General features: G+C 39.6%; 1 protein-coding gene across 1 annotated transcript; it reads right to left on the minus strand.

Moving 5' to 3' along the window:
• Positions 1-3,691: 3,691 nt before the first annotated feature.
• Positions 3,692-27,916, minus strand: kcng2 (potassium voltage-gated channel, subfamily G, member 2). Its single transcript, XM_042436561.1, has 3 exons — positions 27,471-27,916; positions 19,619-20,504; positions 3,692-5,562 (listed from the first exon to the last, which is right to left on the minus strand). The coding sequence occupies exons 2-3, from the start codon at positions 20,390-20,392 to the stop codon at positions 4,735-4,737; spliced, it is 1,602 nt and encodes a 533-aa protein (XP_042292495.1). The 5' UTR covers positions 20,393-20,504; positions 27,471-27,916; the 3' UTR covers positions 3,692-4,734.
• Positions 27,917-27,924: the final 8 nt, after the last annotated feature.

Raw genomic sequence — 27,924 nt, forward strand, 5'->3', positions numbered from 1 at the left:
TATGCATGCTTTATTGTTTGTATTTTCAAACTAGATGTTTTCACTTTTAGCCTTACAAGAGAAAAGGCTTTTAGGATGAGTACTAACCAAATGAGTTTGGCAAATGTAACATTATGTCAGATAACAGGCTGGGGTTGCAGGTGTTAACTTCCCCAAATCCTATGAAGCTACATGGTGGGAAGGGCTGCTGTTTCGGGAAGTTTTTCCCATTCTGCATTCCCATATCAAATTTACCAAATTTTTCATTAAGCAATATCCTTAGTGTTACTTAACATGGAAACACAGGACACCAGTTTTAATTATTAAAGTGTGTCCAAAAACATTTGACTGATACTGTAGTTCCTGAGAAATCTCATTTTTGTCAGTCATCATGGCCATGAAGAGAGGGACAGAGTTGCTAACGTCACCTTAAACTCTGGTAGCATCCAAGACCAGCTTCTACACAGTGTGGAAATGCTGAACAGTGGATATGCTAGCTGTGAAGTAACCTGTAACCCCACAAAATAATGTAGTATGCAATTTTCCCTGGCCCTCATACACTGATTAAGATTATAAATTGTAGCTACCTACCCAGAAATGCTAACCTTTGCAGCTTATGTTACAACAGATAAACACACTGTTTATTCCATTCCAACACTTTTTTTCTTGGTTTTTGGTTCTGGACAGGCTTAAAAAAAAAAAGAGGACACCCTCCAAACCCTTTATATACACAGAGTATCTTCTTTCTTGAGCCACATGCACACTGATTCAATATGTGGAGAAATGCAAAGTAAGTTAAATTAGCGACTAGCTGGTAAACATGGCGGAGCATTTAGCAACCGAAGAAAAGATATTTTTCTCAGGAGTTGGTGGAGAACAAAACAGAGCTAAATGGAGAATGAATAATGGACTTGGATTCGACAGGTGGACAGGAACACAACTCCATATTAATGAAATGTTGCTTAATGTCTGCTGAATGTGTGGCAACTGTTTGCTAACGTATTAACGCAAACGTCTCTTTGGACCATCACATTGGAACAAGTGTCTAATTTCTCTCGTCTGTGAAACCTCAAACATTGTCTGTCATTGTTATTCCAATATGTGCTGTGGGAACATATTCTGAAGTGCGGTAATCTGAAGATCACAGCCATAAAGTGAATTTATTTCAGGGTGTATTTTTCCCTTTCACAGCCTGATCTTTAGCTTGATCTTGCAAGGCTGGCAACGTAGAGAACCCTTTCCATAAGCTTCTTTCTAAGTTGAACACTTTTGAAGCGCTGTCAGTATTCATCAAATTTACAGTGAAATGAGGCAACATCACCCCTGGAAACAGCATCCATTTATTATTGATAACAAATGTGGGAAAAAAAAAAAAAAAAAAAAAAAACATGAACAAAGCCTCAGACAAACAAACCAAACCAAACAAACCAATTTAGGATGTTCTAAGTGCACAAGCACAGCATGCACTGTTGCAAATTTGAGAGTGTCCTTGTGTGTAATAAATTGTTAAATCAAAGCCTATCCACACAGGACTAAGTTCATTATAATCTTCATTACATTTTTCAAAAGAGGCTGTTCCTCAGGCTATGGATTCATGACGCAAAGCACAAATCCATTTAAGTTGGGTTTCTATTCAAATGATGTCGCACTGCACCATTTGCTCCTCAAAAAACAATATTTTCATTTCTTAAAACCTAAATATTGAATATATAATAATTTTAAGATTGTTCTGTGTTATATTTCCATGCTTTTTAATGACCCAGTTAATCCAGTGACTGCGATTCAGAGTTGGCAGACTAAACATGTCTGTGTGGCATATTAAAAATATCTAAGTCTGATTTGCACTCTAAAGCACTCAGCACTGCTCTTATTGGTTTCAACTTGAAAACAATTTGGTGAAATGGTTTTATAATGTGTCTTTTGTTTTCACAAGGCACTCAAGTCAAAGAAAATGAAGTTCTGCATTTGCAATTAGATGAGGAAATTATGTAAGACTGTGGACAATATTTGCAACATCTGAAATGGGTCTCAGGTCTGTTGTTTTCACTCTCTGAAGGTGGATGTATAGTATTTGCCACAATCTGTCAGCTGCTTTGAAGGGATTCAGCAAACTGTAATTATACCTTTTGGTAAGAGTTGCTTCTCTGACTGAAATAATTATTCACATGTTTGGTCCACCAGTCAATTTACACCAGTATGTGACAAGAGGATTGGCACCAACATCATCTTCATCTCTCCAACAGACAGCTATAACCAGTGCATCCTCAATACTTTTAGCATTGAGGATGGGAAGAAATCATAGGTGATATTATATCCAAAAAATTATAAAATAACAACTTGCAGTATTTTCAGTTTGGGTGGTTATTTACTATATCACAAATATAAAAACTTCTAAGAATTGTGTATATGATTGATCAAAAAGACATAAAATTTTAACAAAAAGTTGTATAGCACAAAAAGTAAGTTAAAATATCTGCACAATTTAAGTTTTTGCACTGTAAAATTATAAGAGGTCATCCAATGACTCATCCTCCTGCTAACCCACAGCAAATGAAAGCGTGGCCATTTTTAGTTACGAGGTTACAGGCCAAAGTGATGTGATGGATGGTGCTACACAAAAGTTTGGGAGGTCACCAAAACCAATAAGAGATACCCTTTTGGAGGTATGAGTAGCCATACCAGATTTCATGGCAATCTGACCAGTAGTTCTTGACCAAGTGTCATTTCATGGTCGTCATCAGTAATTGGAGCACTCCACAGTTGTAATATAATGTCATACACCACTCTAGTTTTCCTTTTTGGGCAGGTTCTGTCTGATGCGTAGGTCATATAATGATGACTGAGCTAAATGCATGACATTTGAGCAAACTCCATTCACTGTTGGAGACTGTGAGATGCGAATGAAAACTCTGGAAGTAAGCTAGTAAGTGGACCTTGAGAGAAGATGTTCCCGATGACAAAAATTAACTTTAACATTCAAAAGTAACTCTTATTTTTATGTAACTGATCACAGGTTGTCAGTGTGCCCCCCTTAGACAAAACTGAGACCACCCACCCAACACCTCTGCACCCCCTGGCCCCCCAATCCCCTCTCAATAGCACTGTACTGTTACCATCTTTACTATATCCCAGAACATACTTTATGAATGTTTTTGTCAATGCTTTCACAATGGTGTGGATCCCTCCTGCCTTTGCAGTGCGTGGTGCAGCTCGTTATGATACCTCAGTCGCCTTCATGTTCACCTTGCTAAACTCCTCCACCAGCCTCCTCTCTTCTTCACGCCTCCAGTCTCTGTATAAGGTGCAGTCAATAAACTCAGCTCCAGGTACTGTTGATCATACTGTGTTTTAACATTTGGCTTTAGCTCTTGTAGTTTCAGACAGTGATGATCTTGGTATCAAAAAATCGCTTTGATTTGCTACTCTAAGTACCTTAATGGCATCCATGAGCTGTGTGTCACAGCCACAACTGCTCCTGCAACTGCTGACTGTCTTAGTAAGCGAACCAAATCAGCTGGCTAGACTACAATATCGCAACCTCCCAGCATGCACCTGTCCCTTTCACCTCACACAGTTTGAATATCTGCTGTGGATAATGATAGTTGTTTATGATCGTTTAACATACCGTATGTGGAAGGCATGCTTCAACATTTTGGGAAATATGATAATTTGCCTTTTTGCAGAGTTAGATGAGAAGATTGATGTTAGCTCATATACGCTAAATATGAAGCTAGGAAATGGTTAGCTTAGCTTAGCGTGAAGATGGAAGCAGGGGGAAACAGCTAACCTTGCTCACTCCATAACTAAAAAATTACGCCTCCAAGTACAAATTAGCAATTGTTTAATACAAACCAAAATGAGTTGTGGTTTTATGCAGAGTTGTGTGCTGGAAATATTTCTTGGGCAGACTTTTTGAACAGAGACAGGCTAGCTGTTTCCCCATTTTTTCCAGTCTAAGCTATCCATCTCCTGGCTCCAATTCAAATTCAACAGACAGATATTTGAGTTTTATCAATCTTCCCATCTAACTCTCCGAATAAGTGTATTTTCCAAAATGTCAAACAGTTCTTTTAAAGCATCATAAGAAAGATCTATCTAGTCATATCAATCCTCTTGTCATTTACATGTCATGACAGACTGCATAGCCCTTTGATAAGTAAATTAATTTTGCGTTATTACATTGAAGATGAATTACTTCATTGCAAATAAATGCCCTGAAATGATGATACTATACATATATGTTTTGGCCAAATATAATACAGAGTGAATGGAGATGATATTGCACATCAATAATACCTATAACTGCATGTCTGACATCTCAGCAAACACCTTTATTTCAGATAATCCTCTCCTTTCAAATGCAGCAACATGAGATTATTAGTCCGAGGTCTGAATAACACATGATTTTTTGATATTAGATTTCTCTTTTGCACAGACTTATCTCAAGTCTGAATCGCAGTCAGTGAGAGTATTGTCTTATTTGATGTCAGTTGTTTAATCATGAATATTATATTGTCACCCATCTTTTAAAGTCAAATTTGTAGAAAAAAGACCTCTGCAGCTCCTCTGTAAGTCTAGGGAAACTCAGATACACTCTGGTGCACAAGCACTTCACACGATCATAGCAGAAACCCAGAGCTCCACACGATAAAATCTCCTCCCTGTTCACAATCCTGCAGCTTCTCAACTTTGAAGTCCCAGCGCTGGGTGTCAGGGCCTCCCAGGCTGCCACTTGAACACAGACAGACAGAGCAGCTAAGTTTGCATGGACACTCTATTCTCTGCAGCCCTCTGAGCAGCCATAGACTTCCTTCGCTGCACGGATGAGGCTGCAGCTTCTGCAATACCATGGTAGCTGTCCGTCTCCTGAGAGTCTTCGCTGTTCTGGGACTTGGTACTGTCCTGCGAGTCCAGCTTCTGCCTCATCGCCCGGTTCTGCTCCTCCTTCAGCTCCACGTAAGAGCGAGAGAAGGTGTGAAAGATGGACGTGACGGGGAATGCCATGAGGAGGATGCCACTCAAGATGCTGCTGAGCGCTACCACCTGGCCAGGGATGCTTCTGGGCACCATGTCTCCGTAGCCCACCGTGGTCATGGAGATCACAGCCCACCAGTAGCTCCCAGGGATGCTTGTGAACTCCTGCTTGGCGCCCATCTCGCTCTCAGCTAGGAACACCAGTGGGGAGAAAAGGGCCATGGCCACACACAGGAACAGCAGCAGCAAGCCGAACTCACGGGTACACCGCCTCACTGTCAGACCAAGCGTCTGCAAGCCTAAGGAATGGCGGGCCAGCCTCATCACGTAAAAGATCCGTAGAGCTCGGAGGACACGGAGGACTAGCCCCACCTTCTCCAGGTAGTTGTTCCCTGAGCCTGCAGGTTTCCCTCCCACTGACAGAGAGTCCACAATGAGGGTGATGTAGTAGGGAAGGATGGCCACCACATCGATGACATTGAGAGGCGTCCGCAGGAACATACACTTGCTCTGAGTCTGAATGAAGCGCAGCAGGAACTCCAGGGAGAACCAGGCGACGCACACAGTCTCCAGCACGAAGATGTTATAACACCTCTGAGAACACTCACCCTGCAAGAAAAAAAAAAGCACATGAAGACAGACATTAAGGGTTGTGTTACATTACGCAACAGACATAACACCCTTCCGTGAGGGAGATATGTGAACTCAAAAGGCACTTCAGATAGGGGTGACGTGAAGACGCAGCATGAAGTCAGTAATTAAGAATCTATTTCAAAGCCCGCTTGATTCGTGGGTTTGTCATTGACAGGGGAGGTTGGCACGTTTGATCTCGCAACAAAAAGGTGATTCTGTTCTTTCACAGAACAAAACACGCCAGAAAAGGTGATGAAAGATTCATGAAGCGTAAAACAAAGGCTTTGATTATCTCATCTAGTAAACCTCACTAGACTGATACATCAAACCTGATGCGATCAAGAGGTGAAAGCTGTACGAGGTGTGGATGTGCAGACAATGTTACGTAAGAAATACAAGCAAACTGAAGCTATACTGTGGATTCTTACACTTACTCAGGCTGAAATATTCTCTCTTCTAATAATAATCTATTTTTTCAAGACTGATGAAATAGCGTTCATAAATATTTGAAAATGTAATTATAAGAAATTACTTGGTTATTAAATGAAATTCATCCCTGAAGGAGAGTGAAAAAAGAAAGTGTGCGAGTGTGCTTTCCATGTTAATGTTAAATATTCTTTGCTTCATTTTGTCCTTTTAACGTCTGTGTGCAGAATAATTAGAATATGCCGAAACAATCAAGAAGTTAAGAAAACTTTCTTCACATACTTTTAAAACTTTTAATTCTTTCTTCTTTGAAATGTCATACAATGCTGTGAAATAAGTCTTTATAAAACATCCTGAATCCTTTCAGACTCAGTTGATATTATTAGGGGACACATGATGACATTAGTAACCCTTTAGATTTTAAGTAAATGCACTGTGGTTGTAAAAGTTATCACCGAGTTTGAATGTGCACAACTTTAAATGCTCAGTCAACAACTCTGTTCATTCCATCTGACTGCTCTCACACTGAGCCTCATGCATTTTTTAGAGTATACACTTCTTTTTGCATAAACCGTGTTTTTTTGCCCTTGGGATGTCAAATTTGCTAAACCCATTAAGGACCATGTAAATCACTGATGGGCAAAGCTGGAGTGGCAGTTTTTCAACACCGCCATCACTGTGGTGGCAGAACTTACAGTAAAAGCAGATGTTTGGGTTAAACACGGCTGGATAAAGATTAAGGCAGCCACTCTGAGTATACCCGGGTCTTTAGTGACTGTTAAAGTTATTCAAAATACTACTTTAAAATTAGTTCTGTTGCAGGCTTTGAGACAATAATATTAACGTTACTATTTGACCTCTACAGTCTGGATGTGAAAGTGCTGTATGATTTCTTGCATTGTAATCAGATGAGATACATCAGTTTTAAAAAAAAAAGTGACACATGAAATTTTAAAGGTGCAATGGATAGCTGACTGGCTGTCAAAACTGGACTAAATGTTGTTGAAAAGTTCATGTTTTTTTTACAGTAAAACCTTTTTTAATTTGCATTTAGATGACTATGGAACAGGATCTTCGGTACATTTTCTTAGCAAGAGCTGGTCAAAAGCAATTAGAAAGTACAATCCTTCACATACAACCACAGTAATGGAGGCTTTTTCACTTCCACCTGCTACCCAGATAAACTATATCTCCGGTACAGAGAGTTTAGTTTCACACAACGTGCTTACTGGGGAGTAAAAACACAGCATGTCATTTTCTGTTACTAAGAGTCACATCAAGTCTAAATTGGCTGAAGTCCACAGTGAAATTAAAATCAGTTCCCTGCCTCAGCACAGCTCCATAGGTACTTGGCCAGCTGCTAACAGGCATTTGGCTTTGTACACTTATTTTGAGATGTGAAATAATCCAATAAGCATGAGGTGAAGATTACAGATTGTCAGCCTTAATTTTGGGGCTTTCCAGCCAAATGGGACCAGAAATTTAAAAACAAAAGCACTTTTTGTTCATATTCCATCTCTTCAGAATGCCAAAAAACCTTTGGACAGGTTATACAGGCTACAGTATTTTATTATTATATGCTGTAAAACATATACATGCTTGTTATTTTGAGTCTAGATATATTATATCATCAGTATCATATTTTCTGTGTCTCTAACTCTTTTTCTGTGTCTCATTCTCTTATTATTCAGATGTAACTGCATGTGTCTGACTCTAATTGCTCTACGAACAGTAACAATGCATCACATTCTTGATGTTTCAGTTATCAATCCATCTGTTGAATCATCATGCTCCTGTGGCAGACCTTTTTGGGAACTACAAAAGTATTTTTCTTTCCACCAATTTTTACTTGACTGCTGGGAGATTAAAGGCAATCTTGAAGTTCGGCTGTTGCAGCACAGAGATTCAAATTCAAGCTGAAATCCGCCCTCTAACCACATGCTGTCATTTCACATCCAAAGTAATAAGAGTCTGAAGCCAAAACAAATAAATGTGCCACTGTCTAAATCCTTAAGGAGCTCGCTCATTTTCACATGCTAACCAGTATGTTTCACACTTCCTCTCAGAGTGTCTGCCTGTGACACATTTGCAACTGATACCTTCCCTTTCCTTGAATTTGACCAATGTATTTGTTTTGTTCTCTGTCAGAGGCTTTCTGGCTGAGTGCATTTTCCACTCCCTCAACACTGAAAAGCCTCTGATGTACGCAGAACCGCGCAGGATCAAATTAAAATCACACAATTATCCGGCTCACCGATCAGGGGACTCTGAACCTATCACAGCTCAAGACAAGCATGTAAACCAAGAAGCGACGGCTCACCTCTGATCTCCGCAGATAAACTTGAGTGGGTGTGATTCACAAACAGGCAGACCTCATATACTGCATCGGTTCTGTCTTCGGCACACCCAGGCTTTTAATGGCTGTATTTACCACTCTCATTTGTTCACCTCACTGGGCTTGACTGTGTGTGACTGAGTGTCTGTGTGTTTGCTCTGTAGCCCAGATTGTGTTTCAACACTTCTTCCTCTCCTCCAGAGAGCATCTTTGTATGCATCTTCAAAAAAAAGGAATCTTACCACAGAATAAGATTGTGTGTGAATCCTCAGGATTTTTGAGGTCAAAGCATTCTCCAACATGCAGAAAATTACCACTTCCATCCACAAGAGATGGCAGATTTATAATGGTATGTACTAAGAATCCTAAGTCAAGGTTTCATTTTCAGCACTACACTGTGTTTTTAATGTGTAAATACAATATACACATAGCTAAGAGCAAGCTGAATACATCTAAACAAGTATGTCTTATTTTGCTGTTGACATAATTGGATGTCCTGGGCTCTCTTCTACATTGTCTTGTTCCTCCTGCTTAAATGCTTCACACAAATATACCTGATTCATCCATGTGTGAATGAGCGCTGGCGCTCCATGCAAAAAAAAAAAAGGTACACCACAAGCATTAGTGACATTCATTTGAATAAAAGTTGCTCACCCAACGCATTAGCCCAAAATGATTTCTCGCTTCCTGGTTTGCTGCCGCATTGTGCGGCCCACTGCACATGCACACTGGTTTAGCCCCCTCTGCTTGGTCCAAGTCATTAGACTTCACATTGGGATGATGTTACAAACATAAACATAGTTTTTCTTGGCTATGGAAATTTTTGGTGAATATAAAACTGTTATGACTGTTATTACAAAATTTTATTCATTGACCTTATTTGGGAACATATATGTACACAGAAATACAAGAACACAAAAATAAGAATAATTTCACACTGCGACCTCCCCACAACCCACCCATCCAGCCTCATACCAAATCCAAACTAGGATCTACAATCCAATAGTTGAGGCATTTCACTTAAAACCACAATGTCATCCTATTGGTGGCACAACAGGGAAAGTCAGGGGATCATGAATGTCAGCAGGGTTTATCCTCTAGGGGCCTCAAATGCACAATATTTCATGGCAACCCATCCAATAATTGTCTGGACCAAAGTGGTCCAACCAACCAGTCGACCAAGCCAGGACTGTCATCCTTAGAGCCATGCTGCTACTATGGCTTAAAACCAGAAATATATTCCCTGTCAGAGGGTTATTGCAATGCTATAAGTAATAATAATAATAATAATAATAATAATAAACTTTATTTGTATAGCACTTTTCAAAAACCAAGTTTACAAAGTGCTTCACAGACATAAAAACAGAAAATGCACAGTGCAATTACAAATTAGAATAAGTTCAATGCAATCAGAAATAGAAACACAGATTAAAGACCATGAAATAAAAATCTTAAGAATAAATAAATGAATGAAAGCATAAAACAAAAAGAAAAAACTCAAATTATAAAAATTTGCTTTTAAAGAGTTTTAAAAGAGGACACTGAGATAGCTTGTCTGATTCTCAATGGAAGGTTATTCAACAGTTGTGGGGCCATTACGTCAAATGCCCTATTACCCTCTGTCTAAAGCCTTGCCCTGGGGATAGAGAGCAACAGCTGATCTGCAGATCTGAGAGTATGAGCAGGGGTATAAGGGGTGAGAAGATCAATAATATAAGATGGGGCAAGGCTGATCAGTGATTTAAAAACAAGCAATAAAATTTTAAAATCAATTCTGAACACGACTGGTAACCGGTGCAGTGAGGCGAGAATAAGGGAAATACAATACTCCCTCATAGGTGTATTGCAAACCCAGTTTTCTAGTCCATCAATTAATATGCCATGATCAAACTGTATTAAACACAGCAGAGAGGTCTAACAACACCAAAACAGTACAACAGCCAGCATCTGAATTCATCCTTAATGTCATTTTATACTTTTAGAAGTGCATTTTCTGTACTATGATGAATTTAAAAACTGGACTGAAACTTTTCAAAAAGTGAGGGATCATTCATAAAAGATATGAGCTGAGAATATACCACTTCTCCTGTACTTTGGCAAGGAAGGGGAATTTGGATATAAAGGGTAATTTTGATATAACTTTTATTTCAAGACAATAATTGTGCATAGCAAAAAAAAAAAAATCTGCAAATTTCAACACATGGTTGTTCAAATTGTTTCAAAAATCAACCTGGCAACATAAATGGATAAACGGAGTTATTTCATTTCCACATGCAGGATTCTGGAAACTCTAATCTGACTATTTATATCCCTTACCTGTCCACAATGCACCATGCCACTCACCCAGTGCATGCTGGGATAGGCTTCAGCTTCCCTTTAGTCAGCAGGGGATTTAATAACCATTAGTGCTTATTTTTTACGTGCTACATTTCGCTGACCTCATGCCTGTCTACTGCAAATCTAAACCCCGTCAGTCAAGTACATTTTTCTGTCCTCATCTTAATTCTTTTCCCACAACCTAATGATGACTTTCATTCAGTATAAAACTGTGACATTGAATGCTGGTTTTGGGATTATTGTAGGTAACCAGGATGCCTGAGAAAGTGTACACAGCAAATCTGAGAAGAAGGATGGTATAGTAAAACCTGCCTGAGGGAGAAATGAGAGCAGATAGAAGCTTTCTGGTTTTCCATCAAAGTAATTTTACACAAATTATGACAAATAGACCAATGTTTCCACTAAGTCAATAGCTTAGTGAGCTGCTGTGTGTCTAATCATTTCTCAGAATGATCAAATAATAATATCTTATCAGTCATTGGTCCACTGTGTCACTACAAACCTGGCTGTGACTTATGGTTTGGTGATTTTCCCTATTTCTGTGTGTTTGTTTGCAAGAAAGAAAGTAACTCAAAACTATGATTTCGATGCTGAATCTTGATTAGCAGGCAAAATACTGTATTCCCCTCACACCCAGATTCAGTAATTACATAATGATGATTACTTTGTCTGGAACTTTTCAAAGATATTCATAAACATGGTCTTTGCCGAGAAGAGAACCATAATCCAGCCACAAAGATTGATCTTTTTTTTTTAATCAGTTAGGATAATTTATTTATTTTTCAATAGCTTGAAAACACCACTATAACTCACTCGCACGGGGCACAAAACCCAAGCAGTTTTGCTGCCTGTCAATATGTATTTATTACAGTCGTTTCTTAAGGCAGGGCAGCAGAACTTCATGGCCGATGTTTTCTGTTCGTTCCTGGACAAAAAAAACAAAACATCCTTTCAACCTGCAACCCAAAAACTTAAGCAGCTTTAAAACTTACATACAAAAGCCAACAATAGACATTTACACATATTAATGCATGCATGTTACCTGCAACTCCTACTCTGCTAATAGCTTGCAGTGTACATTTGCAAATCTAGACACATCAATGCATTGTTCCGTCTTGTACACCTGATAATGTGAAAAGCTGGCCAGCCACTACAACCTTCAACAATAGGAACACTGTGTCTTTACACTTTATGCCCATACGCTGTTATTTATATCTTATTCTCTTAGCAGTGACAATGAAATTCCCCATGGGGGTCATTACAATTTCATCTAATCTAACCTTATCTTAAGTACCATAGATATTGATGGCTGTTGCCCTCATAGAGTGTATGCTCTCACTCTCTCTCTCTCTGTCCCCCCATGTTTAAATACACCACTAAGACTGATGGACATAAAGCGATGGAGAAAGAGACAGCTCATGTAAATGAGTAACAGTGGTCTAGTTTAACGTCTAGTTTTTCAGCTTAAGTGCGTACAGTGTGTTTTTGGTTTATTGTGATTAGAAAGGAGTCAACTCATTTGATCCAAACAGCTCTTACACTACTGTTCCAACATTACAGACAGAGTTTATTTGCATTAACATTTATGAGCAATGCTAATGCAACTCAATTGGGCTGAAAATTATTGTCTTATTGTAAAACACATACACACATTTTGAGTGATATTCCACTTGAGCAGAACACTTGGACATGGGCTGAAAGCTCAGTCTCCTGGGACTCAAAATCCTCTCCATGTTTTGATTAGATTTTGGCACAACTGTACCCTCATATCCCAGGAGGATCATCACTCAATATCCTTCATCTTTTCCACAAAGTAAAGTGCTTCCTGTGTGGTTACACTGGAGAAAAATATTTTTAAAATATTGGATATTACTGGACATCGTTTCAGTTAATGGCAGACAGACTGCTCTATCTGCAAATGTTTCTAATGCAAATGCTTCTATGGTAACAGGAGAAGCATCTTCTAATACTTAGAGTCAATGGCTTTCCCTCTTCATGTGTTGAGAGGCTGTTCAGCTGGATGTGCCAGCAGCTCCACAGGGAGAAACAATTACAGCAAGCAGAACTGGAGTATTTTTCTGTCAGCAGTAACAATCAAGGGATAGGAGAAATACATTATTTAACCTCTTTTACTCTCAATTTTTTGTATATTATCAATGAATCCTGAATCCAAATGGCAATGCACCAGCCTGATAAAACATATGTTAGCTACCTGTGGTGCTATCAGAATGGGGTGTAGATTTAAAGGCAGTAGTGGGGTAATATAATCAGAGCAATATCAATAAGCAATAATGTTTTCAAACCAGACTGAATCACATTACAGGCTAAAAACATCCACACTAAGGAAATACTCTCACATGAACCTGTCACAGCTGACCACTCGTGCTTACATTTAGGTGTTTCCCAATTTTCAAACTTTCAAAATCTCAAACGTGGGTATGCTGCAACTCTTTTTGCATTATTGTTGTACAACACATTATATTTCATAAATTATTTCTGTATGGCCACAGATTCTGCGGTTTTGTTTTTGTTACAGAGCAAATGGCACCAATTTTAGAAACAACATTATATAACTTAGAATTGTGAATTACACAAATCAATGGTAATTTGATGATACTGTGCAGTTTACTTTTAATATGCCAATTTTAAGTGACATACTCTTCTGATTTTTGTGAAGTACAACTCTATACTTTTTATAGCTTCAAGATTGCATTCAGTTTCAATATGAATAGAATATTTTGGTTCTCTTCCTATCTCTACATCACAAAACTGACAGTTGAAAACAGTTTGCTAAAGTTCTTGCATTAAACATGCCCATGGGAATTTACAGTTTGTACTGTAGGAAAGAAATCACTGCTTGACTCACCAGGAATAATTCACAGAGCACTGGATGAGAAACACAAATCATCACCACCATGATGGATTGCACGTTTCTCTGAGCATGAACAGCAGTATGTCTAATTCACAGTCAGGAGGAATGAGTGATGTGACTTGCGTCTTTTCAGCGCAGTCTATGACAAAATTCTCTCTATTTTCCTACAGTTTTTTTTACACATTTCTCTTTCACCCGTCCATACCCTCTGAGCTCTGCTGCCGGTTCCTCTGTGATGATATACAGTATAGCTATGGTTGGGGTGTACTTTAAAGTGGCTGGGATTTATATAAGAATGGAGTGAAAAGGGCTGTGAGGCATGAGCAGAGTCACTGGAAGGTTAGATCCACAACTGGGGCTCTCGCAGCAGATAAATGGGACAGGAACAGAGTTTCTAAAGATGCTTATGTGCACAGAGTAAGCAATTCTGAGGGAGGAAATTGACAAAACACTTGAGATGTTTAATCCCCTATGCATCCAGAGAGTGTGGAAGAGGGACCATAAAATGTGAAATACAATATAGCTTTTCTTTTTATTTGCTTGTGTGTGTATGTGTGTGTGTGTGAGAGAGAGAGAGAGAGGAAGAGAGAAAAGTCTCTCAGCCACTGAATTCTTCTCTAAAAGCCCTATTAGATTAGACAGACGGGCTAAGTGCGCCTTAAAAACTTCTAGTTTTAACTTTCTTCTCCAGCTCAAGTGACCAAGTGCATAAAGATGGCTGCTTCCTGGGTTTAGGTTGCATTGCCCTCCTGCTTCACAGTGTAATTTCATTTAGGCCAGAATCCACATGTCTGAGAGTTCACACTTCATTTACTGTCAAATAAAAATGTTTTTATTAGGCCAGGACTAATTTTTTCAGGTAATCAAAACACAATTTGTTAAAGTAGTTATAATCAATATATTTATGTTATAAATGGGTCACATAACTACCTGTATGTGAAAGGGATTGCTTGTAGTAATGAACCCACAGAAAATGATCACCTGACTCTGCAGTTCCCCTCAACTCTACACAGCGTTTTAGCATCTTTTAGATATTTGTTTTGGCTTTTACAGTCCTCAACTTTACTATGTTGATCTCATAGTGTCATTTTCAGACACAGCAGGCAGCTGTTTTCAGTGAAAATGCTCTAAAAACAGTACACCTACACAGCATCAAACAGCAGACAGATGAAAATAGCGACTAGCTGGTGAACATAGTGGAACATTTAGCTCCTAAGGGCCAGATATTTCCCTCTGGAGACCAAAGACAGAGCAAGAGTGAGAGTGAATGTTGCATTTTCATTCACTGGGTGGTTGTAAACACTAGAAACTACAAATGAATGCTTAACAGTGAACTGTATCCGGTGGATTTGTAAATAAGCAACTGTTGCCAACATTTCGATGTAAAAGGTGATAATGTGTCAGTTTTGTGTTCGAAGCTTGTTTACACAAACAATTAATAAGGGTTAAGTCATACAATTATAGCTCAAGATAGTTACTAATACTGCCAGTTAGATGATAAATATAGCAGCCAAAGCAGATGAGAGTGGCAACAAATTGGTTTGGTATGAACTTATGAATAGCGAAACTGTGTCCCTTCAAAAATATTGAATTCATGACGCCACTGCCTCCAACTGTCCAAAAAATTATTATTATTGTAGGTTTAAATTAATATTAGGTTAACAAAATTAGTTTAATTTAGTTCAAATGGTGGAAGTAGCAGTATTAGTCAAACCAGAAGCTTTTGAATTTGCTGCCTTCATACTGACAACACTGGAGCAACAAGGTTTCAAAAACACTGTGCTTAACAAATACACAATATATTACAATCTACACATAGCTGAGGAAATGATAATTTCATTAGCGTAGGGAGAATCTGTGCAGTTGTAAATGGCCGTCTATCAACACAAATGGATATTGGAATGCTTTGTAATGGTGGAGGATGAGTGGGCGGACTTGTGAGAAAGCGATGTGGTAATCAGCGAAAGCAATTCACCAAGTCGAGGTGGATTCCATGAAAGCGTTCAGCTACGTAACCGCCATGCTTGTCATCGACGTGAATGAAGACGACGCAGGAAGTAAAGCCCACTCACGGCACACATGTGTATGTTTTTCAGAGTTGGCTGCCAGTTTCTTTCTCCTAACATGCTAACAAGGAGAGCTCCACAGCCAGTGCTGTCTGACACCTCAGTACACACAGTAGCACATGATCACACCTTTATTTTTCTTTCTGAGCCACTGTGAGAAGGTTTACTTAATCTCTTTTTTTGTGTTCTATTCATTTATGTGCACACGGCCCATTTACCAGCAAGCCTGTAAACAAAAGTCATGCATTCGTAAAAAGTTTTAGCTATATGTCACCTCACATTAAGAGACTTTGGCGTTTTGGGAAGGTACTCTGTTTTAATTTACTTTCTCTAGTGTTCATGGCTGTTAATAATATTTGAATAAGTGGCAGAATGCGGTTTGTCCTTTCTTCATTTTGCTATGCTGGATTTTTCAAGAATGACAGCCACCTCATTATTCCCATAAACCCTTGCGTTTTGGGGTGGCTTCCTGTGGCTGGTTCGAATGAGGTTCTCACTCCTAATGAACCACACCACAGTTCTCACAGAGGAGGAGCGAGACTGACTTTTTTCAGGCATCTCTGGGTGGTTAATTGGTACCACTGTTTTCAGCTGTCCTGAGTTTGAAACATAGTGTGTCTCTAATCACACCTGTCGCTCCTCTGATTCAAATAATTAAAGCTGCAGATTCATACAAGCATGTAATGACAGATGACACTTAATTGGCGATACAGTAAGATGAGACAGTGTTTAGGCTGGTCTTCGTTCAGCTTTCATCTGCTTTGTTTTCCTGATTGATTTTCCCTTTGAAGCTTATGCACTTCATAGTAACACCCCATTCCCAGCCTGCTGATGGAGACATATCTTTGACAAGGGGTGAGGCTATGGGGCTTTTCTTTAATCACACTCTGGTTTTCTGATATCATTCAAGAGGTGAATTAGTGCGATAAGAAGACACTCTGGAGTGAGATCTCCAAGGCGTCTGAAGTCTCCGGGGAGAAAGGAGGCATGAAGAGGTTCAGGAGGGAGACATCATCAGCTTTCATATGCCTTTTTGCTCCGCTTGTCACAGACTGTGACAACATGTGTAATTAGTGGGAACAAAAGTTTGCGATAGCGATGTTTCTCTTCTCAAGATGAAAGCCAAACACAGCAACAAATGGTGAGACCCAATGAGAGACCAGGGACTGTAAGTAATGAGGATTGCCATTTTATTGAGATGTTTCTAAGGTTCAAACATTGGAATTGGCATTGGCATGGGAATGTATTGCTATAAACATAATCTGATTCTTTTTTTCTTTGGGGTATGTTGTTACTATAATTAAAGGTACAGTATCAACATGTAGTCATATTATGACTCAATGATCAGCTCAATTTCATTTTATGCTGCAGGGTGTGGGGCTTTAAAGATGCCCCCAACAGTAATGCTACTACTAAGCGAGCTATTGAACATGGGATGGGAGTCGTGTCTTGTAAAGCAGAGAGTTGAAATGGTGAGATTGTGGAACTGCCTTATTCAGTTGCCAGAGGAAAGACTGACCAAAAAGATATTTAACTGAGATCGAGCACACAATTATCCTTGGTCGAAAGAGGTTGCTGCAACATTTTCTCTCTCTGACTTGAATTTTATTTTCTGGAATAACTTGCAGTGTAATATAAATACAGTCAAACAAAAATGACTAAAGATCTATAGGGAACAATTGAAGGAAGACATTTGTAAGAAGCCAAAGCTTAGAAACTACATTCAAATCAAAGACAATGACTATACAGAACCATATATAAAGCTAAATTTACAGAGAAGGCAAAGGTCCCTGTGTGCTCAGTTAAGAGCTGGTACTTTGGCACTGGCAATTGAGGTAGGCAGATATAAAGGTATTCCCGAAGAGCAACGTTTAGAGCAACGTGTTTTTTGTGATCTTGGTGTTGTCGAGGATGAATTTTATTTTGTATTTCATTGCCCTTTGTACAATGACTTGAGGAATTGTTTGTTTGAAAAGATCCAATTGAAAACCCTTGATTTGTTTTGTTTGTCTGATGCTGATATATTGAGTTGGCTTTTTAATATGGAGATTTTCGTTCTATCAAGATTTATAGGAGATGCTTGGCAGCTAAGACAGAGAACATTGTATCCATCATAATGGGACATTTCTTCCATGTAAACTAAATGTTCCGAAATACTTTCTTTCTGAATTTGTGGAACTGTACATTATGATCAGTCATGTGGCCATCCTGGTTATAATAAATAAAATTGTGCATCAAGTCAGGAGCTAAAGCTCACTGAATAATATGCAGTTAATACGTTTTATCTTTGTTTCCATACACAAACTGAACAATGGTAATTTTTCTTGATAAACAACATTTTACTGTACACCTAGTTCCTTTGTGTAATCAATAAGAACAGGTTTTGGTTTTGATCTCTGTATTGGTATGATGGTACCAAACCTGGCAACTGCATTGTGACAACACAACTCCAGGAAGCTGCCAGCTTTTTGCCAATTTAACAACCTTCTTCCTAAATTTTGTGAACGTATTTTCTTCAGCAGCAAATCAGACAAGATACAAAAGAGTTGTTGCTAGCTGTTTTTCACTAGCAAGGCTAGTTGTTACCCGTTGCCTCCAGTCTTTATGATAGGATAAACCGATCCTGGCTCTAGCTCTGTACTTAACGCACAGACATGAGATTGCTATCGATCTTCTCATTTTACACTCAGGAAAGTTAAATATTGAACTATTAACAATTTTCCCAACAGGAGAAATTAGGCTTGTCTTGTTTTTCATGGTAAAAATTTTGTGTATGTACAGAGTCTTTGGATTGTCAAAGGTGCATTCCAAAATGCTATAAACAGTCTACATAGCAGCTAAATCCATCTGTTCAAATGAAGCATCCAAGTGAGAATAAAACACAGTATACATGTATGTTTTTTCCATTTGCAGCTCCCACTTTGTTTACTGGTCAGCTGGTCTAGATAAGGTTTTGGTAAACAAGCTTTAACTGTATGGATTAAGACTTCATGGCTACAATTTGCATAATTATCATGTTATGTAACAATGATGAGCTTATTTTATATTCACTTTGAGCTTTTTTCATATTCATTTTTGGAAGCAGGTCAACAGAAATGAACAGCATGGTGAGAATATCTGGGATTTTGCAAATACAGAACTGAAGCCCAAATTAAGAAAAGACTATTCATTCATTTAAAAATGTGTGAAGACATAGCCTTTTTCCCATCTGCAAGTTGTAAATGCTCCATCAATTACCGCATACATTTGGGAGAACATAAATCTTATGTTGCCACGAAGGAATGTATGCTGCAACAGTGAAAGGAACTACACAATAATCTGGTATTCAAGTGAAGGGAGAGGAAGCCTTGTTGTCCCTGAGCCTTCGCCTCTGTCTCTGTCACGCAATTTACAATAAAGCCCAGGAAGACTCTGTATGTGGGCTGCCGCATCAACCTAATCTGAATTTTACTGTAGCAGCTGTTAAGCACACATCCCTAAGGCTGTTCTGGAAAAATAGGAATCCTGAGACCGTTGTTCCTTCTTCATAGAGCCATAACTACAGTGTTCCTCATGAAAATCTGTTCAGCATGTAATAGTTTTAACATTTGTTCTTCAGTTACAGTCCAGTGAGATCATTTATGAAATGCAAGGTCTTACTAAAAAAAGTTAATTTTACTTGCTGGGACCTATAATTCATGATATTACATTACTGTCTTCCTTATTACTTTTCTAACATCGGTAATTGGATCCTGTCCTACCTTTCATAGTTCAGAGATGCCTTGCTTTTGCACCTCTTTGTTTAATCATGGTTCTAAATGATTTTGGTGCCCAATGCTGCGGCCATTGCTAAATGAAAATCCAATAACTCACAAGACTTCATTCCAGAAACTAAATATGGGGAACCAAAAACGAGTTTGGAATTTTTGGATGATTTTAATTGAATGTGTGGATAAGAAAGGCTCAGGAAAAAAGTTATTACTGAAACTGATTATGGACGAGACAAAGTGAACTCACCCTCTCCTCCTCCTCTCGGAGGTCTGGCATGGTGCTGACACACAGCGTCACAGCAGTGATGGCTACAAACAACACTGACAGACAGGCAAAGATCTTCCCCGGCAGGCCAGAGTGGGGGTTCTCCACCATGTCCCTCAGTCTCCGCATGCAGCCCCCCGTATGGCTCTCTTCCTGTAGACCTACTCCAGGAGGCTGCTGGCTCTCGTCGCAGGACTGTGGCAATGTGAGCTCGGTGTCCTCTTCCTCCAACCTCTGCTGCTCCTTGTACTCCTCCTGCCGGAGCCGCAGCTTCCTGAGGCAGCACCAGTCCAAGTTGTTCTCTTCCACGCCCCAGTACAGCAGCTCCTCTTGAAAGGACAGGGCACACATCTCCCTCAGGAGCCGCAACTTCCCTGCGGCCAGGAAAGTGACGATGGTGCGGAAAGCCGATGGACTTCGGTCAAAGAAATACTCGTTGCGGCTGCCGTCGTAGTCGTCACACACATCCATGATCTCGGCCTCATTGCTACAGCTGCGTAGCTTGCCCAGCCTCGTCAAGGGGAACTCATCCAGCGTGGACCAGGGGATACGGTACTTGATGCCCCCCACGTTAATAATGGCTGCCCCATCATCTCCATCCTGTTGGCGGGGCTGAGGCTGGAGCAGGAGCTGGGCTCGCTTGTAGAACAAACCCTTCTTGGAAGTGACTTCCAGTGGGTTCTCCACACGGTTGAAACGGAAGGTGGTGAACTGGTGCTCAGTGCTGCCTGCCAGGAAAGCCACCTCCTGGTACATCCCTAACACTCTGCTGGGGGACCCTGTCCTGCACAATGCGATGGGAGAGGAGCTTCACAGAGAATGTGAGGTGACCAGGAGCTTGTCACCCATTCAGCAACCCAGCACGTCTCTGTAGGACAGAAAACCAAATTCAAGTTTTGGTTACTTTACAACCTTCTTACTTTCAGGGATTGCATCATTAAATCCAAACGATCCAAATTATATCATAGCATGCATTGTGGAGAAAGCAGAGAAATGTCTCAGACAGGTTGTGAGACCATAACAGGTCTACAAGGGTCAGTATGCTTCAACTAAAAGCACTTCAGTTGAAGCATACTGCTACCTTTCCGATGTTGGATTTGTGGGGGCTACGTCCAACATGTTTTGAAACTGTCCAAAACTGAAAATCCAACACTTCACTTGGCTCACTTAATACAGCAATCAGCTGGGTGTGTGGAGGTAAAAAAGTAAGCAGGATTTGAACTCCACTCTTAAGTTTGTAAGTTTTTATCCCCACTTGAATGATTATCACGTCTTTCCCTTCTCTATGATGGCGGGTTTTCCACTCGCACCTTTAAGTGTGGCTTTTCAGAACAGGTAAGTAACCCTTTAGTTGTGTTTGACACATTGTACAAACTGGTTGATTTTGATCATACCCCGGCCTTCACTGTGTTTATAGTCTCTTACAGTAGTTGCATGTCTTCAGATTGTGAAAAGAAACTGCAAACACAGCATACAATCCCCACATGTGAAGAAATCATACACATTGTGTCTGATCTTTTAGCTTTTAAAAAAGGCATCGGCTATGGCTACAGAACCGGTGAAATAATTTACCGACTACTGGCAACAGGCTGTTGGTCCAGATTGGTTTTCCATGCCAATAGCAGTTTGTTGCTCCCTCTTGTAGACCACTAACTGGACATTTTTTATCATCATGTCAGACATTTTAGTGCTATTAAATGGGACATTTTTACTGCATTTGACTGTTTTAACCCAAACCATGATCTTTCCCTAACCCTAACCAAATGGCTTTTGGGTCTAAACCAAACCATTTTAACCCAAACCATGGGAAGGATTGGCGTATCACCTACAAGCAAAAATGTTCTTCCATTCTGAAACTATTTGAATTAGAGCAGGTGATCTTGGGTAATCAATACCAATTTGCATGCGTAATAATTCCATACCAACAATAGACAGATTAGTGACACAGAGGAATCTGTACCAACAGCCACTTCCTTTAAAAAATACCTTTCAGCACAGAAAAATACATTCTGTTAATGAAGACCCACAAGTCAAAACAGGTTGTGTTTTTTTTCAAATACAATTAGTCTAATTGCTCAAAGAAGCTCAAAGAAAAGCAACCCGATGTCAAGCTTTGGCCTGAACTCTAAGCAGAGGAATTAATAATGTTGTTTTTTCTATTTACTGCATCAGCGGGCTGTGGAACAAGACAATTGAAAGCATTGTTTCATTAATTGTTGGAAAACACAAAAACAGTGAAGACCTAATCACTGAGCCAGATATGGACTAAAGGAAAGCATACAACAAACCAGCTGATGTACAACAAATGTGGAGTAAACACATGCTCAGTGTGTAATCCATGTAATGATTTATTTATTTCAGTTTTATGGCTAGAATTAAATAACTGATATCTAGTCCACATTTTCTTTCAAGGACCAAAATTCAAAATGAAACCATAACATGCACAGCTATTAAACCAAATCCACATAGTTGTGTTTCTTTCAGTGTATGGCACTGTACTAGGTATTTAAATAATAAAGCACTAGAGAGAGTTTTCAGTGAGATTTATGTGCTGCTTTTTTGCTGGTAGTGGTGAAAACCACTTTCAGCCACAACATCTGCAACTAACTAAAAATGTATGAAAAGAAAGAACTAATGGCACAAAATGACAAAGTAATAAGGAAAAAGGGAGAAACTTCACAGTAACATCAGAATGATTTCCCCTCGGATGTAGTTAATGGCAGTGTCAGAGTGAAATAAAAGAGCAAGAGGAGTAGGGTTGAACAACTGATCACACTATGCTGATGAAAGCCTCTTACGTCCAGCTTTGGTGTTTTTGCTTCTCTAGAGGTTGAGGAAACATTACCTTTGCACTTATAAAACCTTTCCAAACAAAAATTTAGAATCTAAAGAAGCTACAGACACTAAAATCAATGAAGATCAAGCATAAAAAGGCTCCATCACAGCAGTACACACTAACATGTCATCACTCCCTGATCAAACAGTAAAATGTGTCAGTCTGTGTGCATTGGCTCTTTGCACATCTTTTGAAACAAGCTCTTTAGATCCAATTACACATTTCTGAAGCCATGTTTTCTTTACAAGCTGAGACATTTCTTGTTTTATTTGACTCTGGCATCTGGATGCACAATCCAGACAGCAAGGGCTGTACTGTAAGTATAGCAACAGGCCAGTGATCCTTTACTCACTAAGGATGACTGTGCTGGACCTGAGGCAGTGGGGCTGATGTAGGGAGGTCAGGCACATCATCACAACAAATTAAGAGTGGGACCCCTCCGGATATCCTCAGTTTGCTTATCTATTGTGGGGCCAATCATTTTGAAACAGGCCACATTCACCAGGGGGGAGGGGGGGTTGATCAGAGAGCTGAACCTCTACAGCAACTCAGCAAAGTGCTTCTGACAGGAGCAGTTTATTGAGCATGACACTGCAGCCAGGGGTGGCTTCAGGAACACAGAGAGAATGAATTCAAGTTACATAGGAGGAGCTAAAACCACAGAGGGAGAACATGGCTATTAAGGCTTATGGAGCCATAGATATCTTACATTTATGATCAAATACATGCATGATAAAGGCTTTCACAAGAGGCCTGCGGTCTAGATGAGAAGAAGGTACAGTTCAGTTTTCATTAAAAATACCTTTCAGAATTATTGGCATGTTTGACGAAGTTGAACAACAAAAACAACTTAAGAATGAACACAATATTTACAAATCCTGAGAAAACTATCCAGTTATTGAATTGCAGTTTTTTCATGAATGTTTAGGTTTCTTTATTGCAACTGTTCATAAATGCAGCCAACAATTTCGATGATTGCTGTTCCAGCTTCTCATATGTGAAAATTATCTATTTTTCATATCATTGTAAACTGAATATCTTTAGGTTCTAAATGGTTTATAGGGCAAAAGAATCAATTTGAAGATGTAACTTTGAGTAGTGAGGGAAATTTTCACCATTTTCTGTTATTGTGTAGACTAAACTATTAATTAATTAATTAATTCATTAATTAATTGACATATTCGTGATAATGAAAATAATCCTGAGTTGCAGCCCTGCTGTGTCCACAGTAATGTAATCTTGGACTGTTTGCAGAGGAACCCAATTGCTGTAAAATGTCTAGAAACATGGCATCAATTTATAACATTTTCAGAAAATAAGTTATTTGTATTGAATATGTTATCCCAGTAGATGTAAACTGAGATAATAATCTAGTACCAGAGCTCTTTTTATGATCCAGTTTATCTTTTTTATTCTGTTTTGCTTTATTCATTCTTTAGATTGTTTGTTTAGTGTCCGTTATCTGCATTTCTCTTCAATGTTATGCGTTTTGAAAGACAGGCTTTGACAACACACACCTTTTAATTTAACAAACTAAGCTATGAATACAACATATAATCTATTAGGTGTGATTTTGCTTCTTTCTCAAGTACCTTAAATCCCTCTCATTCTGATTAGGCGAGGTGAGTACAGCATATGAGGTCATGTTCTTTGCTTTTCTCCTCAACACAAGAGGCTTTTGCCACAGACCTGTGACCCTAGATGCTTGTGTGTCAGAAGCTGAGTGTGGATCTGAGAGAAAACAATCGATTAAAAACATTCCCTGGACTTCTGTTTCCTCCTACAAACCTGCTTGAAGACATGTCTTTAAAGAAATGCTTCCAAGGTGGATTGAAATAAAACTGCAGCTGCTGATGTGTCAAAGTCACCTTTCTCTCTTTCCTTCTTCAAAAAGAGTACCTGCAGAATAGCACTTTTAAATGCTGCATTGTTCTTTTACCACCAGTTGCTCGTGCAAATTTTATTTTACTTGACTGTTTGCATAAATCTGCAACCCATGCATCACTAATACATCCGCCTTCCCACATCCACTCAATCTTCATCTCTGTAAATCGCCTGAAGCAGAGGTCTATTTTGGGACACAGTGATCTTGAGTGACACTCAACCATCACCTCACCGGCCGCTAAATGACACTGATTGGCCTCATCAGAGCAACTTTTTGTTGGGAACAGTAGGTCTGTACTCAAAAATATGAGGACAATTACGTTTTTTTTCCTGCAGAAGCAGTGCAGCAATCAGCGGAGAAAAATGATTTCATAATCCAAAGTGACGCAAAACATCTCTCTTGAATTGCAATAATCATGGAAAGAGTACTTCTCACAACACAATCACACACATAAGAGTCTGAGGGGCAGAGATGGAGAGCACCTTTAAGATTATGAGTCACCAGAACTGATGATTTTGTTGACCAGCTGGGTTTTATCGCACTAGAGAGATGCTTTATTATTGATTCAGTTCACAATGTCTGACATAGAATATAGCAAAAAAGAAAGAGGTGGTCAATATCATTGACTTCTTTCTTCAAAATGACTTATAAATGAACTGAATGGATTAATCAAAGTAGAGAATAATTTCTATACCCCAAAGACAACTCATTTACTTCTTAACAAGCATTAAAAGCTTTAGAAAAACACAACCAAACTTTTGAACTCTTAACTCGTTCACTTAAGAGCTGTACAATTCTTATTCAGAGCCAATTTATGTGCAATTGATCAACCACCTTCACAGACAAATCTGAAGGTGTTTCCTTGCACATTCAGGAATGGAAAACTGTGATGCTTCTTCTCATCAAAGTGATATGGAAAGTTTTTCTTGGTTGGAATACAGCGTAACTAAGGACGCAGTTTTCTGTAAAATATACAGACCTTTTCCCCCCACGGAGCTCACTAACATTTTTGAGAGACATGTTTGTGTACAGGAAGCACCTGCAACAGATATCCGAAAAGCCTCACTCAGTTTCACTGGACAAGTTTCAAGGCTACAGTGCTGGCCAAAATGCGGGCAATGGAAAATGTGTTAAATCAGATGAAGCGTGATTCCACGGACTATTCCTGTATCCAGAGGAACAAGTGCGATTTCTGTTTTAAGCTGAAACCTTCTCTGTGTTCTGTTTGCATGTTTAATTGCTGGTTTGCAGAGTTTCAAATGCATCCTCTGCATTTTCTGCAGAGAAGTCAGCATATGATAACAACGCAAGAAACACAAGACTTGGCTGCTGTTGCAGCACATAAATAACAGGCTGGATAAGCTATAAAAGGTTTGTGTCTATAATCTTGTGCACAGCCTGTGTTTGACTGACACTCTGCTTGCTGGGCATGTTGCACTGGTTACTGTGTTTGTGATGTAAAATGTTACAAAGTAAAATTGTCGCTGTTATTTCAGCTTTTCTTCTTCAAATGAATACATCAAGTTTTCTTCTCTGGGAAAGTCAAACTCAAAATACAATTTCTGTTCATGCCACTGCTGGGAACTTCAGACCCAAACATTCAGTTTCTCACACTTTACATGAGTACTGCTTTTCAGAAGTTTCAAAAGTACCATGACAATAATTGAAAATGAAACCTACGCTTCAAGCTTAACAGTCAGTGTCAATCAGCTGATTCAAAGGGTTGGATTTAACGAAGTGTGAGACAGGGAGGAGAAGATAATGGGCTGAATAAATTGCTGGAAGGGAAAGGATATATTTGATGGTGAGCCTGAAAGCGGAGAATGTGACGTTTGTGTGGAAGCACAGCTATTACGACAGAGAGAGAGTTTAAAGATCACAGAATACAAAAAAAAAGAACAACAGCCACCTTCTTAGCAACATATCTTCTCTCTTCTCATTACTCTATTTTATGTTCTCATCTTTCTTATCTCTTTGCAAAAAGCAGAGGTACAGCAGCAGCTCTCTATCTTGTGTCCTCGTGGCCTGAGAGTCTGCAGGCTCTCTGCCCACCCAACGCTTTCCTCCCATCGGCTCACCTTCAGCTACAGAGGAGGAGGACTAATGAGTGAAATGAGCTGTTGTAGTGTTTGGTTTCAGGGCAAACCTGATGCACAACATGTTGAAAACCAAGGCGATACAGAACAGATTGCCATATTTGGCACAATCTGTTCTCATTAGATTGTTCTTAGTGGTTTCAAGGGCCGGCCGGTGTGTGCTTCTTCGGTACGTGTATATACAACACAGGAGAAACACAAGCATCCGTCTCTATACGTCAACAGGTTAATGATCCCGGCACAGGGAGGGAGTGACATGTATATGGTCAATCCATACCAGAAAGTAAGAGGGGGATGCCGATGAAAAGCATGATGGCCGTTTTAAAAGCTTCTCATCTACTTTGGGTGTAACTCCTTTGCTCAAATATTGACGGGCAAATCCAATTAGCTGCGGACAATCTTCCAGAAAGGTAAGGTTTGTCTAATGAGAGGGGGAGGGGGTTCAGAGTCTGCTGCACAATGACAATGTAGTCTCAGACGAATTTGATCAGATTTGAGGACGATCACTGTTGCCAGTCAAAACATCTGAACCAAAGGTCAAGCTCATTAAACATGCATGGAAACCATCCTAAATGAGAGGAAACATGGTATATTAGCCCTGCAATGCTCCCCATAGGAACACTTTAATAATATCACAGGAGCAAATACCACAAGGACACTTCTGGAGGCACTGAGGGTCCCTTCAGGAACATTATAGAATTGTTATGGTAATGAATTAAAAGTACAATGAGACATTATTAAAGCATTAATTAAGAACTAATAGTCATGTATCTGCTTTATTATAAGTTTGTCAAATGGTTATGAAATGGAAAAAAGGGAAATATCAGTGTACACGGATTGTGCCTCAGTTATAAAAGACTTGGATCCATTGTGTGCTCAATATTTGATAGTACTGATGTTTTTTCAAACGCATTTCACAAACCACAGCCACGTTACGTCATTTCGACTTATTTGTGGCTCTATTAAAGCCAAACGCGCCGGTAAAATGATTAGAAAAATCCTAGTTGTCAGACTTACCCAGTGTGTTGGGCTTGTGTCCATCTGTTTCAGCTTGCTCGCGCGTTCGCACCCCTCAATATGCAGCATGCCTTTAAGTTTTCCACGCAGATGGTCTGGGACATTGTAGTGCAATTAACGCGGAGCTCAATTTGCAGCGCGCACGGAGTTTCAATGCTTTTAAAGTCGCTGTTTAAACGTTCAAAATATAAGCTCGGCGTCTGGCAAGCCCCAAAACAATCACTTGCTCCATAGGAGACGCCAAAGAGGTAGAATTGTTATCCCACATCAACACAGACTCTGTCAGATTGCTCTTCTCTCCATCAGAGAAGACGTGGCAGATGTGCAGAGGTGCGTGTGTCGCTCAGAGCAGGTGAAAGGCTGTTTCCAGCTCACTGATGGTCTCACCGCTCTGACTCTTCATGTGCGTCCGGAGCTGCGCTCCGCGGTGCGCTGCGCTCTGCCAAAACTGCGT

Source organism: Thunnus maccoyii, chromosome 15 (genome assembly GCF_910596095.1).
Source record: "Thunnus maccoyii chromosome 15, fThuMac1.1, whole genome shotgun sequence".
Lineage (NCBI taxonomy): Eukaryota > Metazoa > Chordata > Actinopteri > Scombriformes > Scombridae > Thunnus > Thunnus maccoyii.